This window comes from Meriones unguiculatus, chromosome 10 (assembly GCF_030254825.1).
Source record: "Meriones unguiculatus strain TT.TT164.6M chromosome 10, Bangor_MerUng_6.1, whole genome shotgun sequence".
Classification (NCBI taxonomy): Eukaryota; Metazoa; Chordata; class Mammalia; order Rodentia; family Muridae; genus Meriones; species Meriones unguiculatus.
This window is the reverse complement of record NC_083358.1, coordinates 53,515,448-53,535,478: the sequence shown is the minus strand read 5'-3', so window position 1 is coordinate 53,535,478 and position 20,031 is coordinate 53,515,448. Positions and strand designations below refer to the sequence as shown.

The 20,031-nt window shown below is 42.3% G+C and overlaps 1 protein-coding gene across 1 annotated transcript in view; it reads left to right on the top strand.

Moving 5' to 3' along the window:
- The window catches only part of Pigk (phosphatidylinositol glycan anchor biosynthesis class K), a 75,682-nt gene that overhangs the window by 26,959 nt on the left and 28,692 nt on the right, over positions 1–20,031 (top strand). The window contains exon 9 of the mRNA XM_021651781.2: positions 2,730–2,902. Within this exon, the coding sequence (XP_021507456.1) occupies positions 2,730–2,902 (173 nt within the window). The remainder of the gene's footprint in view (positions 1–2,729; positions 2,903–20,031) is intronic.

Sequence of the window (20,031 nt, the reverse complement as noted above, 5' to 3'; positions counted from 1 at the left end):
AGTGCATGTGTGTGCCAGCTTCAGTGGGGTGCACGAGGTCTATTCTTCCCAGGATTCCTGTGGGTGCTGGCTAAGCATTATGGTGTGGCCTTTTAAATGGTTTTGAATCCACCTTTTTATTAGTATCTTCTTCTTTTAAACCCTTCACAGTCATGTTTATCTGTGTGTGTGGGTGTGCATGTATGCATGTGCAGAGGCCAGAGGACTCCAGGCTGGTGTCCATAAGTTATGTCCTTCTGCCATGTGTGTCTTGGGGATGGAAGTCAAGTTGTCAGGCTTGGTGGCATGTGCCCTTGCCCGCTGGGCCATTGTATTGTCTTTAAAGCCATCTCTTCATTTTGAAGCTTTGCCCACTCTGAGTGGGTTAAATCAGGCGATACTCTTCCAGGAAAGCTGCCTGAGTTTTTTCTTGGGATTTATTTTATCTTTACAGAGCTTCCGTAGAACTCAATTTCTTCTTTGTAACACTTAGCACAGTCTGTCATTTGTTGCCCTCAGGCATTGAGTGAAATCTCTGTCATTTAATGTAAGCTCTGGGGAGAGAGACCTACCTTACATACATTGTTTTTGTGGCCCGTAATTTCTTGGTACAACTTGAATTTAATTAAAATTTCCCATCTTTCCTGTGCTGATGTCATTTTAATCAGGCAGCTTGAAGTTGCTGTTGAGTTGGCACGGCGAGAACTGCACTGTGGTGACGTCACTCTTCCCACCTGCTTACATGTGTTCATTCACACTGCGCTGGTCCTCCTTCCCTGCCTTCCCAGTATGCTGCTTGTACTGTGGCGGCTGACTCAGGGCAGTCCTTCAGTGTTTGTGTGTGCCCAACACATGGGGGCAGATGCTACGTGCTTTGCTGGAGCTTAGGAATGGAGAGTGACCGGACAGATGGCTGTCCGTTCCCTTCACTTGGCAGCTCTGCGGGGCTCTCACTGAGCAGAGCCTTCCTGAGTTGCTTCAGGAGTGCAGGTGTCCTGCCAGACTGAGAGCCACTGCCGTTGGCTGCCACATTTGGTAGGAGTACTCACCGACACCAGGGTGAAGATTGTACATCGTGATGCCTGTTAAATCCTGATAGGGCTTGAATATTAAAGCAAACTTTTTATAATGCCAATTTCATTTTCTAAGTAGACAAGAGGCATCACCTCACTTTTCTCCCTTACGAAAACATGCTTTTCCCCGAGAACTTGTGCCATCACAGAACTGGAGATGGATGGGAAGGGTATTTGCCTGAACCCTAGTAGCTTCTGTGGCTATTTATCTCACATGGGATGTGACACATTTACTCCGAGAATAAAATACATCACCTGTGCTTAATTTTAAAAGTTGATTCTGGTTTTGGAATCATGGCATGCCACCTCAGAAGTTTAAAATATGTATTGTTCTTTTATGTCTAATGAATTTGAACATACTTTTCCCATTGAAATTTTATGAGAAGTAATAAGATGTTTAATTGATTACAGTATATATATTATGTAATCTATCCATCAAGCGTCTAACATCTGATCTATCTATATATCTGTCTATATCTATTCACATGTCTTACTAATATCTTACCTTGGTTTCTTACTTCCTTTTGAAAATTCATTGATGATTATTTTCATGTCTTTCAATAAGAATAATCTATAAGTGCCAGGCATTGTGGCACATGCCTTTAACCCCTAGTGAAGTGGAGACAGATGGATCTCTGTGGGTTTGAGATCAACCTGGTCTACATAGTGAGTTCCAGGACAGCCAGGGCTGTGTAGAGAGACCCTGTTTAAATAACACCCAAAAAAAGGGAAACAAAGGGAGGTCCTCCTCCCCTTCCATCAGTGGGGAAGAGGAAGGGTGGGATTGAGAGGGGAGGAGGGAGGGAGGTACGGGGGGGATACAAAGTGAATAAACTAATTAATAAAAATAATAAAATAAAAAAATAAGAACTGCAGGCTGATGTTCTCAAAAAAAAAAAAAGGAAAAAAATCTGTAAAATGGTCATAAGTATTTCTAGGTATAGCCATTTGATATATCTCTAAGTCAGAATAAGACTGGTTTTCTATTGGTTAGAGATAAGAGTAAATTTGGCTGAAAGGGACTGTTACCATAGAACTGTGCTGGAAGATCTCATCCTCCTGAAAGTATACGGTGCCATTGGTCACAGTTGCTTCATGTGTCAGACTCTGCACTCAGGTCATCTTCAGAAGGTGACTGTGAACTCTAGTAAACACTCCTTTTGCTTTTCACAGCGAATCAGAATTTTCTATCCTTGGTAATTCACTGATGTGGAATGTCACAGATAAACACAAAGTACTGTGACATCCATGAGTGCAGAAGTCATCGTTTTCATCTGCATCTTTGGAGCACTAGCATGTCTTAGAGGTACCTTGGGTTCCTTTCCACTGTGGTTAAACTAGTTAGTTTCCCAGTAAAAGCAAGAGGTAGGTTGTAGTAGCCATACTTTACCTTGCTAGTGGGCTTTTTATTTATTGCACTACTGTGGCACATTTTACCTGACTGCCAAGTTAGAGTCAACCCCCTCTGTGATGAATGTCTGGCAAGCTTCCTTAAATCATAGTAGAATGTCAGATACTATAATAGCAATGAGATGCTAGTCTTGAGAGCCTCTATCTTATCTTTAGGTTGGCAGACTTTAAAATACACTGTAGTCTAATGTATTGTTTCACTTGATTTAATAAAAGTTGCTTGTATATGTTTATCACTATAACTACTACTGTTGTTATTATTTTCAGTTTCAAGTATGTCCCAAAAGTCTTTGTGTGTCTACCCCTGGACATCGCACTGACCTTTTTCAGCGAGATCCTAAAAATGTTCTGATAACTGATTTCTTTGGAAGTGTGCGGAAAGTGGAAATCACAACAGAGACTATCAGTTTGCAACGGGATTCACAAGTCTTGGAGAGCAGGTATCATTTTAGTTATTTGAATTGAAAGTTCCAGGCTCGTGGTTATAATTTTTACAAAATGTACTGAGAGATGAAGGTGTTGTTTGTAAGTGGTTTTGAGTGTCTCCTCAGACTTCAAGCCATATGCCTTTCAGGTTTATGGACAGAAGCTGTAAATACGGCTGGGACACTGCAGCCATGATTGGACTTTGGTGTTTTCCAAATGCAGGGTTGGGCCTACTGCTATCCGAGATGTTCTGAGGACTCTTGAGCTCTCCACAGCAGTCTGTCACTCAGCCGCATTTTGCTGTTGATGCTCTTGGTGATTGGGTAGGAATGGCAGAAGAGAGACCTAAGCCAGAGGTCGCTGTGATGGTGGTGATGTATGCGTGCATTTGTGTGGGAGAGGCTGGGGGAAATTTGTTGAAGTTGGGGGTTTGAAATCTATATAATGCTGATTTTTTTTTTTTTTTTGTAATTAGTTTTGAAAGGCAAAATCCCTGACTGGGATTAAATGATGGTTTACTTAGTAGAATCGTTTGTGGGAACTGTAGGGATATGTTTCTCTAGCAGTGACCTCTAGTGTTGCCTGCTGCCTGGGCAGCTCATACTCCACAGGACCTTTCTGGATCACCAAAGGCAGCATGTGCTATCTCAAGGATTTATAGTTGCAGTCCTGAATGTAATAGAAATAAATTAAAACGCCAGGAAAGACTTTTCCTTGTTCTAGAATTCAAAGACTTAATTTTTTTCTTTATCAATTTCTTATGGTTGTTGGCCTATAAAACTGTGAAGACCGCAAGAGCCACAGAAATAACAATTTCATTTCTTTTTAAAATAATAGCCTTAAAATTACCTTTGTAAAAATTGCTAGAGTACATTTAATACTTTAATAAGCTGTACTGTAATTTAACACATTTAACATTATATCTTACCAGGTCAGTTTTATAATGTCCCTTGACTTCAAGTCTGTGACAGGCTATTTTACTCCCATTTAGCCACCCAAACACTGATGTCATCTCCCTTAGAGACAAGGGCGTTGTTACTTCTTTTCTTCCAATGCTGAACTGTATGTGACATAACTGGATGCTGAAGAGGGTTACAGTGACATTGTAGTAAGTTTTGCTATATATTCCGGGAGGGGGTATTTTTGCCTCTTCAGTTCTCTCTGTTTATTTGTTGGAAAGCAAAATTTTTAGTCTTGACAATTGTCTCAGTTTATATTAGAGGATAAAATTAAATTTTACAGCTGCATACCAAGCGTCTGTTGTTTTAGGGCGCCCTCTAGTGTTTGCTAAAATTTTTCTTTTGGGTGTTGCTGTTTACCTGGTGATTTTATAACTAGTTTAGACAGAGCATAGTGCTATGCACGGGTGTCCCCATCTGTTTAAAAGACTTAGCTATGAAGACTGTGTCCAAGAATTAGATATCCTGTGCCATGTGCTGAGACTCCTCAAAAACATTGTTCCTTCAGTTAACATGAGAATTCCATTCCTGCTTTGCTCCAGGAACTTTTACATGTTTGAACAGGTATTATTTCATGTGTGCAGGTCTTGTTCACACAGATAAGAATGACAGTCTATGTAGAGAAAAGTTTATCCACCAAAAAGCAGATATACCAAAAGTGCATTTTATGAAGGAAATTTTGGGTTACACTGTTATATACTTTTTCAAATTTTAGATCAGCAATATTAATACAATGTTACTAAAAATGCTAGTTACATTTAAAAAATATTCTCACATAATGGAAACAATGCAGCATATTTGTTCAGATTGGCATTTTATATTTTTGTGTAGTGACTTAGCACATGCCCTTAGTTGATTAGAATGAAATCATTAGTATGTAAAACTAATTGGAATAGCTGTAAGAAACAGAATTCCTATGTGCTTGCTGAATCTTAGGCATGCTAAGGTGATGTCACGGAGCTGCAGTGAGCAGAAGGGTACAGATTGCTCTTTGACTCAGTGTGTTTCCTTCAGTTAATTGTGTTATGTCTCTTGTGCTAATATTTTATTTGTGAAATTCATGTATGTTGACCATTGCTATAGTTTTTCATTAAAAACCTTTTCATAAAAAAGGTGGTGGTGGCACATGCCTTAATCCCAGCATTCAGAAGGCAGAGGCAGGCAGGCCTCTGTAAGTTTAAGGCCAGCTTGTTCTCCAGAGCAAGTTCCAGGACAGCCAGGGCTGTTCTTGAAAAAGCAAGAATTAAACCAAACCAAACCAAACCAAACCAAACCAAACCAAACCAAACCAAACCAAACCAAACCAAACCAAACAACAAAAAGATACATTGTATGAAACCTTCAAAGAATAAAAATATTTTAAAATAAATGATAATTCTGACAAATCTAAACAATTGAATAACATTTCAGTCTGTCATGCTAGGTACTTTAAGACTAATTTCACCAGTGTGCTTACTTATACACCCTGATTATTTCCTGGGCCCACAGTACGCCTTTTGTAGGCCAACATGTATGGGGAGCCACATATTGAAACACGTTTTGAATCTGGCCTCTGTCCTTAGGGTAATATGTTTGCATGTGAATTGTGTCTGCAGCTCCTTTTATCCCTAGGAAATAGACTTTTTATGGTTATCCCCAAATTGTCCATTTACTGACTGAAGGCCATTTCTCCCTATCGCAGAGTTTGGAAATTATTTGGAAAAAAATACTATAAAGCATTTGCACACAAATGTTAAGATTTCTTTTAATAAGAGTAAAGATCAGAGTGGAAGTGCAGGCTTACCTTGGTAAGAAACTTCTAAACCATTTTTCAAAGTGACTGTCACTTTGTATCCCACTGATAATCACTCGGTATCCTCACTTACTTTTAATGTTTCCTTTTAGCAATTCTGAGGAGTAATATTGCATGGTGGTTTTAATTTGTATATTTAATGACTGAAGATACTGAACATAATTTTATTTATTGTTCATCCATACATTTTTCATAAAGAATCTTTTGAAGTCTCTTGCTCATTTTTAAAGTGTTGATTTGTTTCCTCATTAAATGCTGGCAGTTCTCTGTATGTTCTGGATACAAGTTCTTTTTCAGATAATTGACACAGAGAATTCTAGAACTTTATAGTTTCAATCTTTGAACCTCTGATACATTTTCAGTTAATTTTTCCATATGATATGAGGTTGTGGCTGAAATTCATTTTGCTTATGAGTTAGCTCCTTAGTTTCTTACAGAAACCCTACTGGGATTTTGATTGGGATTGACTGGACTCTGTTGGTTTGGGGAAAATGGCTAGCAACATTGGGTTTTATAGTCTGTGCACACATCCCATGAGTTACTTGGATTCTTATCTTCTATGTGTTGCTTAACAATTTATTTTCCTAATGATCCCTTATTTGGGGAGTCATATAGACCCTGGTATTGCCAAGCCAAACCCCATCAGCAAGTCCAACAGAGGTCTCTTTGACCAGACACTGACAGCTTGATTCCATAGCTTGTGAAAGTGACTGCCGTGTGCATGGATCACCATATGCATTCCAACAAGTCTGTATCCACTAGGAATTACATCAGAAGTTAGGGTCGGTGGTTCATGGAAACATCTGAGTGTTGGATAAGATTCATCCCGCATGTCACGAAATCTGTGTTTGCAGTGTTCTCTGAGTCCTGCTGTCGTCACTGGTAAGCCTGTGAAGCGTGCGCCACATGATGAGAGAGCTGAGCACACTGCGGCACTGCAAAGCGGGGAATGTGCACTGCATCCCTGCAGTGCCCTCCGCGGCTACGTGGCATCTGCTTCATGACCTCACCACCGTTTGTCCCTCTGATTATCTCAGGTTCTGTTAAGGTGGAACTGGAGAAATTAGTTGATTTCAATTTGATAAATCAAATTGATTCATTTGATTTACAAAGACAGAATAATAAGGAAGTTATCCACTTTGTCACTGTGCAAACCTGAAATTCTTATTGTAGCTTCAGAATGTATTGATCATTTCATGAACGTTTTAGTAATTTATTTTACCACCTAGAGAGAACTGGAGCATGCATGGTATTGCGTTGGGACTTCTGCGAGGGCAGTGTGTGACCATTGCAGCTCTAATTCAGCATGCTGCATTTGAGTGCTAGATACCGCTGTGCCCGCATGACAGACGCCAGCTAATAATTGCTGACACTGCAAAATACATCAGAGCAAGCTAGCCTTTCTTAAAACACCGAACGTTAGAATTTAAAATTAGAAATTATGCTCAATGTAAAAATGGTATGATTGTTTGTTTGTCACTGGCCGTCTGTTCATGGGGGACTCAGGTCACTAAGGTTCCTTTCAGACATTTGCCTCTGTCCCCCACACTCTGATTGTTGTATTCGTTATAGTACTGCTTCTTTCCAGTAAGTTAAGCATGGGTTGAAAAATTTCTGCATGAGGTGGGAATAGTACAGCATAACAGCCACCCCGAGTTGGCTCCCGGATTCAAACCCTGTGCGTTTACCAGCTGCATAACCAGGGAATTCCACTTGAGCTTTCCCCAGTCTCAGTGGCCTGTCTCATACGGTCTCTGTGGAATTTGCTTTGCCTGTGTTTATAAAGTAAAAGGCAAGAGTCTCTGCTTCTGATGCAGCTGAGTGCTTGATCGGGTTGGCACTGAGAGAGCTGGTCACAGGCGTTGACAGAGTGCTGCCTGCCCCATTCTACAACTTGTTTAAAGTATCTTCTGCTGTTCTTAACGCCAGCTAGTCATTTGACGTTTGGAGGCTCCTCTTTGTAGAACTGGGTTCTTTACACCAGAAGATGGCAGCAGCATTTTATGGTTGTTGGTGTATAACAGACCTTTCTGAACGGCCGATGGTTGAGGGAGGATGCAGCCCTAAAGACACTGTGGTGCTCCCGTCTCCACCCTGCGGAAACTTTTGGTACAGAATTGTCAGTTCAGGAAGGAGCAGTAGATTTCTCTTTGTGCCATAAGAGACTAGCAATATGCAATTCTACTTCTAAGAAAGCTAAAGCTAAAGGCTACTTTGCAATCACCACCTTAGCATCTTTTAATATATTAGATTTTTAATTACTTAAACAAGAAATTGAAGGTCAAAACTCATAAGATGTTTGCTTGAGGACTATCATTATTTAATAATAAATGATCTTTAACTTAATAGGGAAAAGATAGGTTGGAATTTTAAAAGATTCACTTTATAAAATGAAACAATAGGGACTGCCTCTGACATAATCTGATTGGCCTGCTCTTTGATCACCTCCCCCTGAGGGGGGAACAGCCTTACCAGGCCACAGAAGATGACAACACAGCCACTCCTGATGAGATCTGATAGACTAAGATCAGAAGGAAGGAGAGGAGGACCTCCCCTATCAGTGGACTTGGGGAGGGGCATGAGTGAAGAAGGGGGAGGGAAGGTGGGATTAGGAAGGGAGGAGGGAGGGACTTATGGGGGGGATACAAAGTGAATAAAGTGTAATTAATAAAATAAAATTAAATTAAAAAATAAACAATAGGAATGTGATCTCTAGGTGATGCAAGAGGCAGAAGATATAATTAATAATAAGATCATTCTGTAACCCCAGATCAGAAACTGAGGTTGTAGTGTGCCTTTTCCCCTGGGTCTCAGATGTCCTCCAGGCTGGTGGTTGCCACAGCTCCTGTCCTGGTCCTAGGAGCCACCCCAAGGCAGCATGGCGCAGTTGGGAAATCATGGCAGAAATTGACGTGAAACATTTTGGTCTAGTCATTTGCTTTCCATCTTCAGACACTCCCTTTAGTCTTCCTTAAACTCAGGCAGTTTGTCTGTGAACGTCGGCTTGCTTTGCCCTTTAGGCTGTCATGAGGATTGAAGGGACTGTACAGCGAGCATGCTTACAGTCTGAAATTCCTGCGTCCTTATTTCTCTTCCTTCAGTGTATGGGCTGTGTGGTGTTAGCCTCTTTATCTGGTCCCTGAAGCAGTAATTCTGGAGCTTCATGTGCATTTTCATCAGCTGTGCCGCATACTGCCCAGGCTGATAGGGCTCGTTGTTAGTGGGTCTTACACTTTCTTCTGTAGACAGTGATTTACACTGTCTTAGGGCTGGAGGGGTGGCTTGGTAGGCACATGCTCACTGTGCAAGATGAGGCCCTGAGGGTAGAGCCCTAGCTCCCATGTGAGGCTGAGCATAGTCTGTTAGGCAGTGTGGGTACAAAGACAGAAGGATTTTTGGCACCCTAACAGGAAACACACAAAGAACACATGCTCCAGGTTCATTGAGAGACGATATCATGGAGATTGGGGAGAGTTACTCAGCAGGAGATCCCATGTCTCCTGTGTCCTCTGCCAACGTGCAAAGGGATGCACGGCTCCACACATGCACACACATGTATACAACACACACATACACACACACACACACCAAAACAAACTCTTTTGCTTGAGGATTGTAGCTTAGTGGCTGAGGCCTGGCCTAGTATGCACAGTGCCTGGAGACAGAAGCAGAACAACTCTTCTTCAGTGCTTTATGCTTATGTCTGTTTTTGTCTTTCATCCATGTCACGTCTTAAGGCATCTAGTTCCTTATTGTAGCCTGTCAGCTTTTAAGAATAATGATTTTAATATCCACGACTAACTACCTACAAGTTACATTGTGGAAGAAAGAAGGAACCTGGCTACACACAGTCCCAGAGGTCTTTTTGGTGGTATTCTTCATGGTCGGAACACTGAATCTCTCTGCCTTGACGGACTCTTGTCCCTGTGGGATCCTAGCTCTAATAAACCTTCCTTCTTAAAATTGCCTTGGTCATGGCCTCCTATCACAGTAACAATGCATCGTACCTGTTTAGTAAATAAATGAGGCCCTAGTCCAGGGACACTTTATCTCAGGGAACATTATTATGGAATGTTTTCAGATGGGACTGACTGGATTCGTTCTAAAGCCAATGGCCTTAGCTTGTGATGTTTTATATACTCCATTTTTCCCAAGAGGTGAAAAACAAACAAAACTAATGGATTACAAGAGTTCATAGGCTGTGATCCCAAGCTAGCTAATTTGTCTCGTGGGGACAGAATGGGAATGTTGCTGAGTATGTTCCCACTGTCAGCAGGGGACCTCTTCCACTTGGGTACTGTGTTGCCAACCAGAGATTGAGAGTGAGTTGGTGAGCAGTTGAAACTGAGTTTGATTAAATCGGTATATCAAGCTTTGGGGGGTGGGGTGGGGGATTTTCCTTTCAAGTCGGGAAGGTAAATGGGTCTGACTCCAGCACTGTTTCTTGTGTCTGGAGCTCTGCTCATGCAGAGCTGTCTCGGCCTGTATCTTGATATGCTTTTCAGAGTCTCACACCTTACAGTGAGGTCTTTGGTCCATTTTGGGTAAAGGATTGTGCAAGGTTGAGAAGGATAGTTCCTGTTTCATTTTCCCACACGTGGGAGTCTGCTTCCCCCAGTACTGCTAGGAACTGCCCTTTTTCCAGTGCTGTTTTTTTGTTTTTGTTTTTCTTTGATGTGTGTTGGTGTTCTGCCTCCCTGTGTGTCTGCACAAGGGTGTGAAGGTGTCAGATCCACTGGAACTAGAGTTACAGACTCCAGGTGTCTGCTGCCATGTGGGTGTTGGGAATTGCACCTGGGTCCTCTGGAAGAGCAGCCAGCGCTCTGAACCACTGAGTCATCTCTCCAGCCCTTTTCCCTGGCGCTTTTGACACTTTTGTCATAAATTTGGTGATTGTGAATTTATTGCTGGATTCTGCTCTACTCCATTGATCTATATGTCTGTTTTTGTGCTGGGGCCATGCTTTGTCCCTATGGTTCTGTCATATGATTTAAGCTCAGCTATTGTGAGACCTCTAGCATTGTTCATTCTCCTCAGGATTGCTCAGGCTATTCAGGGGTTTTAGGTTTCCATATACATTTTAGGATGTTTAATGCACGCAGTAAAATCCTCCCCAAATGGTGTGTGGACACTGCCCTCATATAGAGTGACAATTATGTCAGGACATTGCCCTCGAACAGAGTAACAAAATGGATCCTGTCTACTGCTGCTGGCCATCTGCCATAGAACTCCAAAACAGGCAGCTGGCTTCCAGGCTTATGGGCCGTGTGCTTGCCCTGCTGAGGGTGGCGCTCCAGCTTCTTATTACAAGGCCCACCGGACATACCTTTTGAACTTCCACCCCCTTCCCTGGGAAGCAGGAGAGCCCAGCATGGCTGTCCTCTCTGCCTCCTGCATTCTTAGCCTGTGTTAGCTGTTCTCTTCCACCCTTCTGAGTTTCTCAGTTCTTTGTGTGCACAGTTAGAGTGCTGTGGGACATAGCGTGTGCTGTGCTTCCCCCAGCAGTTTCCAGCCTGAGTACTTCAGGCAGTGATGAGTGTGCGAGACACGGAGTTGTGGCTGCGCTAGCTGCTCTGCGTAAACATGACGCTCAGATTTAGAATCCCATTTAACTAAAGGGAGAGCTCTAATTCTGCTAAAGAGAAGGGAGGTTCATCGTTATTTTGTTTGTTCTGTGTGCACACTGTCATACAGATTTTCTAAGCTATGGAAAATGACTGAAATTCATCTTGTATAGCTTTGCTATTAAAAGTTTTTTTTTTAATTTGTTTTAAAATTAGCCATAGTAAAACTGTGACACCTCAGAAATTAGGTAACTTTTATCATAATGAGTGCATGAAAGCCACCAGTAAGTAATCATTTTTACCTCAGATATGAAAACACCGTCGACTCTCCTGGCTTTTGACATTAAGCTTCCAATTCCATCAGAAGGAAACATTTTCCCGTGAGAGGGCTCTGTGGTACTGTGAAGGAGGCTCAGTACCTCCCTGTCTCCAGAACACGGCATTCCCATAGGCAACGTAAAAAGGCGCTTTGAGTTAACGTAAAGGCTACTCAGCTTGACATCGGGTTGTTGCTGACTAGATGCTAGAGTTGCAAATAGTAAAAATGTGCTTTTTTTACATTGTTGAACTGCCGAGAAGGTTGGTCTGTAGGAACAGGCAAATGCTCTATGGAGAACATGCTTTTCCACCCTGCCTCCATTCAGTGGAAGGAGCTCGTTTCCTCCAGTTCTTTATCATGGTAGCAGCTGTTACTAAATATCAGTTGACACAGAGCTCAGCGTCTGGCTCTTTTGTAAGGCTTTTCAATTTCTGTGAGAAAGACGATCAGTGGGCAAGGCTGTCCCCTGATGTCAGACTTGCTTCTGGACTGTGATTTCCTTCTTGATCCAGCTCATGCTATGCCCAAATGCGCTTTATCCAAATGTGCCTCGATAGCCCCTCATCCTGCTCTCGGCATGTTCATGAGCAGAAAATGTTAGCAAGAACCAACTGCTAGCAAGTAGCTCTGAAGAGGAAGCTCTCAGAGAACTTTACCAAACAAGAAAGAAAGCTCCCTGGAAAAGACACCTATGGAGCTAAAACCCAGGGCTCCCGTGAAAACCTCTGCATGTTCACTAGATGACTGAGCTAGAATGATTGCATATGAGGGCCAGGACCAAGAATTATGGCTCCATATCCTATCACGACATAACTTTAATATGCTATGTATAGTGCTTATTATTTGCTACAAAGCGTAAGCAACAGCAGCTGTTATCCACCTGGATATATCTTCAAAGATGTCCATGACCTTTATGGAGATGATTAATTATTATAAGATTACTTATGGAACATAAAGAGCCATGTCAGTGATAAGAATGCGAACTTATTTGTGTATGTAACTTCTTTCAAGTTTTCAGTATTTATTTACTAAATGCCAATCACTATTCCAGGAACTTTGAAATCATCATTATGTTTAATCCTCAGGACAGCTGCAGGGTTCGCAGCCATTTCACAGGGACTACAGTGAAGGGGTCAGGAACGGGAGGCATTGGCTCTCAGCTCTTAGACATGCCTGTGTTCTGTCCTTCGAGGACATCATGGAGCTTCCTAAGCTCACTGTCAAGTTCCTGTGGACTGCTTAGGAGCAGCAGTAGCCAAGGCCATTGAGTGGATGGAGGACCCTGGGAGGCAGTGGAGGTAGAAGAAACCTATTGTGTCCCATGTGGAGACATCTCCATCAGCTGTAGTGATGCAAATAATGTGCTGTTCCCTGAGCTCAGTGCAGAAATAGGAGGTGAATCATTGGCTCTGGAGAGCCGGGGGAAGGATAGAGTAGCTGGCACTGTGCAGAACAGTGAAGGGAGCAGACACGTCAGGACCTCATACTGAAGCAAGCAGCCAAGGAGTAAGGTGGATCTTTTCTGCACACTGTACTTGAAGACATGCGGTGACAAAGAGAATGTGCAAACATCAGTGAGCTAAAGAATGCCTTTCTGGTTCAGAAGGAAAAGGTGAAATTTCTACCTACAGCATGGCTAATAGGAGAAAATGCTGGTTTGCTGAACAACTTTATATATGTGTAGTCAAAACAAAACAAAACTCCAAACAAACAAAGAAAATCAGGAGAATGTTTGGGCCCACAACTGCAGCATGCATGCCAAGGCGTCCCTGTCTAGATCATGTAAATAGCTTGGGTTGACTTGTCAAAAATAATTTCATATGTTTGTACAGTGGAGCATGATCACATTGACTCCCAATTTCCCCCTCTAACTCCCCCATATTGTTCCTAAAAACATGTCCCCTCCCAAGTTTTCTTTTGGGGGTAAATCTCCCAGTAGCTCATCGTAAGTGGTGTGGCTGGGGAGCACCATATGTATGCTGGATCGTGGGCTGGATTAACCTTGTGCAGGTAGCAGGGCTGCTCTGTGGTCACAAGTATGGTGGCCATGCTCTGTCCAGAAGACACACTTCACAGCACTGCCAATCTCCAGATCTTCTCTTTTCCAGAAAATGTTTTAAAATCTATTTTTAACTTATATATTCACTTTACATCCGGATCATAGTCCCTCCCTCGTCTTCTCCTGGTCCTACCCTCTTCCCTTTCCCCCTCCCCTTTTTCCTCAGAAAATTTTCCCCAGCCCCCCAACCCCAGCACATCAAAGTCACATCAGGACTGAGCTCATCTAACCCACTGAGGCCAGACAAGGGCAAACGATCAAAAGCAGGCAGCAGAGTCCATGTCAGAGACAGCACCCACATGAAGACCAAACTGCCCATTGGTTACGTATGTGTAGGGGCCTAGGTCTAGTCTTCTTGGTTGGTGCTTCCATCTTCATAAGCCCCAATGGGCCTAGGTTAGTTGTCTTTGTTGGTCTTGTGGTATTCTTGTCCCCTTCACTGTTCTGCACAGTGCCAACTACCATCTATCCTTCCCCCGGCTCTCCAGAGCCAATGATTCACCTCCTATTTCTGCACTGAGCTCAGGGAACAGCACCTTATTTGCATCACTACAGCTGATGGAGACTGTCCGCATGGGACACAGTATGTTTCTTCTTCCTCCACTGCCTCCCAGGGTCCTCCATCCACTCAATGGCCTTGGCTACTGCTGCTCCTAAGCAGTCCACAGGAACTTGACAGAGATAATGATAGAGCAGAGACGGAGGGAAATGTACCACATTTTCTTTATCCATTGCTTGGTTGGGGGACATCTAGGTTGTTTCCAGTTTCTGGCTATTATGAATAAAACTGCTATGAACAATAGATGAGCGAATGTCCTTGGTATAAGAAAGAGCATCTTTTGGGTATATACCCAGGCCTGGTATAGCTGGGTTTTGAGGTAGCACTATTCCCAATTTTCTGAGAAAGCACCAGATTGATTTCCAAAGTGGCTGTGCAAGTTTGCACTCCCACCAGCAATAGAGGAGGGTTCCCCTTTCTCCACATCCTTGGCAGCATGTGTTGTCACTCGAGTTTTTGATCTTAGCCATTCTGATGGGTGTAAGATGGAATCTCAGGGTTGTTTTAATTTGCATTTCCCTAACAGCTATTAGAAGAGAAAGTGAGGACCATCCCTTGAACTGACTGGCCAAGGAAACAACTTTTGAACAGAACACCAGCAGCTCAGGCTCTAAGATCAATAATTAATAAATGGGAGCTTTTTATTTTTCTACCTCTGCTTTGATAATGCTCCTTGAGCCATGATGTTGGGTTAATATGGATGCCCTTGTAGGGCTGAGCACTCAGCCTCTTTCTCTGTACTCTAAACAGCATGTGTCTCTACTGACTGTTGCCCCCTGCAAAAAGAAGCTTCTCTGTTCAGGGCTAGAAGTAGCCCAGGTCTATGGGTCGAAGCATAAATATTCAAAGGCAGTTTGACAACATGACTATTTAGTAAATAACAGTAGGAGGCTCTCCCCTAGGGCCCATGGCTCTTTTCACCAAGGTTATAGTATCTGTGGTTACCCCACAGGCATCACACCACTACGACACCAGCTTTGTAGGTCGCTACTGCAGCATGCAGCATCTCTTCTTCCCCAGCAGCCTGAGTGACACCTTCTGACTCCGTGAGAGCTAGCCACCAGGTGGGAGATTTCCCAGTCACTCAGAGTGATTTCTCTGTGTCTATGGACAAAGCATGTGCTGCCTTCAGGAGCAGGGTTTTTACTGTGAACTGATGGGTAACCGAGGGCAACGGCGTAGCCTCTGTGCTTTGGAGACACCTGCAGCTCTTTGAGCAATAACTTGAGGAAGGTATCCTATACCTTGCCCACCCAGGCAGGGTAATTCCACTTGAATTCCTTTTTTAAGTTGTATTTTGAAATTAGCTTACTAACTAGCAGGTTTCCCTAAGACTTTTCACATATGTCGCCCTTCCTTTGGATTAGCCTCCTCCCAATTTTTCTTGCATTCTTCCTACTAAAGTCTTTCCACCCCAGTATTCTGCTTCTCTACTTTTATGCACAGGCTACCATGGCCCCTCCCTTAGTGTGTTCCCCTTCTAAAGACCCCTTTCTCATTTCCTGCCTCCATTTGTGCTCAAAGTTAAACTCCCAAAGGAAGACTTGAAGCTAGAATCACCAAGAAGAGTGATCATGCAGATTCTGCCTTTCTGGACCTGAGTGATCTCATTCCATTTATTGGAAGAGTTCATGGTTTCCTTTTCCTTATGTGAGTAATAACCCATTGCATATATGTTCGTGTGTGTGTGTGTGTGTGTGTGTGTGTGTGTGTGCGCGCGCTTTTGATCATGAGTATAGGTACTCACAGAGGCCAGAAGGGGAGTTAGAGTTGCAGGTTGTGTGAGCTGCTTGACAGGATGCTGAGACCAGAAGTTGGTCCCTCTGAAGAGCAATCTATACTCCTAACCACTGACTCATCACTCCAGCCCCTAAACCGCATTTTCCCTATCTGTTCGTCTATTGATAGACACTTGGACAATGGAGAGAGATGTGCAAGGGTCTTATAGTAGGACAGGGCCATTGTTCTATTTCTGTTTTTTTGGGGGGGCAGCCTTCATACATTTACAAATGGCTGCTGTAGTTTACACACCCACCAACAATATTGAAGAGTTCCTCATTCCCCGCATTCATGCCAGCATTATTGTCTCTTGAATCCCTGATAATGGCCATTCTGACTGTTGTGAGATGGAGTCTTAAAATGGTTTTAATCTGCATTTCCCTCAAGGCTAAGGATGTTTTGTACTTTTAAAAGTGTTTCCTGGCCATTTGTGACTACTTGAGCATGTGAAAAATAGAGTTAAAGGATGGAAATTTTTTATGCCTTTAAAATATGTTTCATATGCAATTCAATTAATTTACTATATATAAAAAACTAATTTGCTTTCTGTAGTATGCATCTTAGTTTCAAGTAATTGTTTTGAGCTGTCTTCAAGGGCTTATACCAAATGTTGGGTTTGGATCTGTTTATGAAATTTCTTCCTAATATCCTTGTGTTACTCGAGATAATATGTTTTGAATTATTTATTGATTTTATATTTAGTATCTAGCAGAGAACAACATCTCTTCCTTCCTGTTCTTATAGTTATTTTCAATTCTTAGAAGAATGCTTTAGTCTTTAGTCCCCAATGAGCTATGTCATTTTATACATGAACAGTCTGATTTCAGCATGGCATTATGGAGGACAATATCCTCTTTTTAAATCAGAGATGACCTTATGTACAGGAACTGTAAATACTTTTAGAGTATTGTTTTAGAAGTGCTTGGCTAGCATTGTAAGGAAGATTTTTGAGGTCACTGGGCATCTAGGAAAGAAAGAGAAGACGAGGACCCCCCCAAAAAGGGGGGTTATAAATTGGTTCACATGCCTGCTCTTTTTTTCTTATCTATGTAGAGGGTCTGAGCAGTATTTCAGTCATTTTCATCACAGATTGTGGCATTGCTGTGTGGGATTCAAAATCCTTTCACAGTAAACAGACTTGACTTATATCTATGCAACATCATTGTCTAGGACGTAGTCATGTAAGTAAGAGCTGCATGGGCTCCCTGTGCAGAAACTGTTCCTGAAATCATGTCACTAGGTGTTCTTAACGAAGGGTCTTGGAGAGAGAAGATGGAAGAGAGAACCTCAGGAGAGGAGAACTCTCAAAATGTTAAATAAAAGGAATGACTTTAAGGAAGAGAGCTTACATGATTTGTAAGAGGAAAATTAGCTCTTTTGGGGAGAGGGGTTCATTAGAGAGTTTGGGTTCATTAGAGGGGTTCATTAGAGAGTCATGTGCCACTCTTAGGAAAGCGATGATTCTGTGAGAACAGAAGACATCATGAGGAGGAGATTGGGGACATGGTGCCCTTGAAGAATTAAATGTGGAGAAGAAGAAGAAAGTAGATGAAAATACGGAGGGGTTTTATGAAAGCAAGGGATTATTTAAAAATACCGCTGTGTCCCACCCCAGATACATTTGAGTTTATTAAATAAACTGCAACTCATTGTAGCTACAGAAGAGGGCGCTCTTGAGCTGAGAACATTCCCTTGTAAGCTAGTTTATCTCCTCTATTGTTCAACCCCACAAAAATGGCCATTACTAATCTCTGGAAAGCCAATATAAATAATCCTCAACAGAAAAAGACCCCAATAAATGTACAAAGTTAATATAAGAATAAAATAGAAAATTAAGATCAAACCTTATTAAATTATATATAATTTATATATGCTTTGTTGTATATGTAGACAGCTTCAGTGAATGAAAGCACAAATAGAAAGAAGGTTTGAGGAGTTGGCTTAGACACTAAAGTTATGCAAGCAGAAGGATCCACGTTCAGTCCCTAGGACCCTCGTAAAGCACCTGGCCTGGCACTTGCTTGTAATCCCAGCACTGGTGAGGTGGACACAGGTGGATCTCTGGGGTTCACTGGCCAGCCAGACTGAGTCTTCAGTAAGACACAATCTAGCCAGGGAGATGCTGTCTCCCACACCAAGCTGGACAGGTCCTGAGGAATGAGGGCTTTACACATACGCACTCATCACACATACACAGTTGCACATGAATGCACACACACACATACACAGACGGGGGGGGGGAGTAGAAAAAGATACAAAAAAGCATAGGAAGGCCAGACAGCAACCCTAGAATATGAGCAATGTATTAAACAAGCATTTGTCTTATGAAAGAACACCTTGGGTCAGTCAGTTAGAAAGTTATGACTGAAGAAGATAAACAACAGGAATGTCTGAAGTAGAACCTGACTGAACTCAGGAAAGAAACTGACAGAAAGACAAAATCAACTCAGAGCAAAAACTAAATTACAAGGCACCATGGAGGAATGCATTATCAGAAGTTCAGTGAAAGGAATAAAGAATAGAAATAAAAGAGAGTCAGGAAAATAACACTGAAATATGACGGAGGAAAAAGATCAGAGAGACAGTGTGGGAAGGTCATTTATATTTAGCTTAGTGCTTAAACTAGAAAACCAAATGGAAAATAAACAGGGATAACATTAAAAAGTTTAATGGAAATCTCAGGGCTAAAACAGAATTTCTGCACCAAAAGTTCCTGTCAAGTGTCCCTGAGAGAATTGTTGAGACTACCCACCCTCACAGTACATGCTAGGGCTCCCCTCAATGGAAAGACAGAGGAAATGGCCTGAGCCTCCTAGTGAGAAATAATAATATACAAAGAATAGAAGTTAAAAGTACATTAACATGAAATCCTTCTAACTGGAAAGAGCATCAAGCTTGGTTCCTGGAAGCTATGTGTACCGTGTGGAAGAAAACAGGTATTTCAAGGAAGTTCAAGAGCAGTTGTTTTAACTGACTGTGAGACACCAGTGAACTAATGGAAAGTTCCCATCGTTGCTACCTGAGTTTCAGTGTGAACTACACACTGTCTTTGAATAGATGTTGATACTGCGAAGGAAAGATTCAGATATGTAATTGATGGATAAGTGCTGGAATATTTAAATGTGAACTGTCATGATGTCTCAACTTTCAAATAGTTCAACAAGAAAAATTAAAAATTAGAAAACTGCTGAAATCTTACACAAGTTTCTTTTTCTTTTAAAAAAGAAATTTCTACATGACAGGTTCTCATGTATTACAGGCTGGCCAGAAATTCTCTGTGTTCCTGAGATTGGCCTTGAACCTCTCTGATCCTCGTGACATCACCTCCAAAGTGTAGGGACTGTTTAATTAGCATTATTAGTATATTAATGATGTTATGGATTTCATTATGACAGTTTATCCATGTGTATGGTGTAAACCAGTCATAGTCACCCGCCCCTGTTACTCCTTTTCCCACCTGGTCCCCTTATGCTTCCATGTCTCTGTTGGTTTGTTCTGGTGGTCCTGTGAGTTTCCTTAGGGCTGTTTGCAGGAGTGCAAGTGGGAATTTATTTACAGAGTATATATACCTTATAGCTACTCTACTGTGGACAATCTCTCTCTTCCCCCCCTCAACTTTGAGCTGCGTGTGAGTCCTAGATACGGGCCGGGCTCCATGGATCCCTTGCTTTCCTCGCAGGGTGTTGACAGACCCAACCTTGGGACGCTGTGCAGGTGACCGCTGCTGTGAGGTTGAGACTGCAGCGGCCACACCCTGGCTGGAGCCGGCTCCCACCTTGTTATCCCCACTTCCTCTGACTCTCCCATTCTCATGCTCCATCTTCCACAGTGTTCCCCAGGCTTTGGAGTGGCTCGTATGGCTGCAGGTGCTCTTTAATCTTACACAGACATTGTGTAGATTTGCACATCAGCCTCCCCCTTAGGAGACACTGGCAGGCTTGGATCTTAGGCCACATTTAGTCCATATGATTTTTCAGGAAAAGTCGAAGTTTAGGTTTTCAAAATCTAATTTTGATACACTGATGTGAGATTGATAAGAAAAGGGTCAAAGAATGTTTTGCTGCAGTTAGGTCTTACTAACATCCAGTGTGTTTTTAAAGATGGTCAATAAT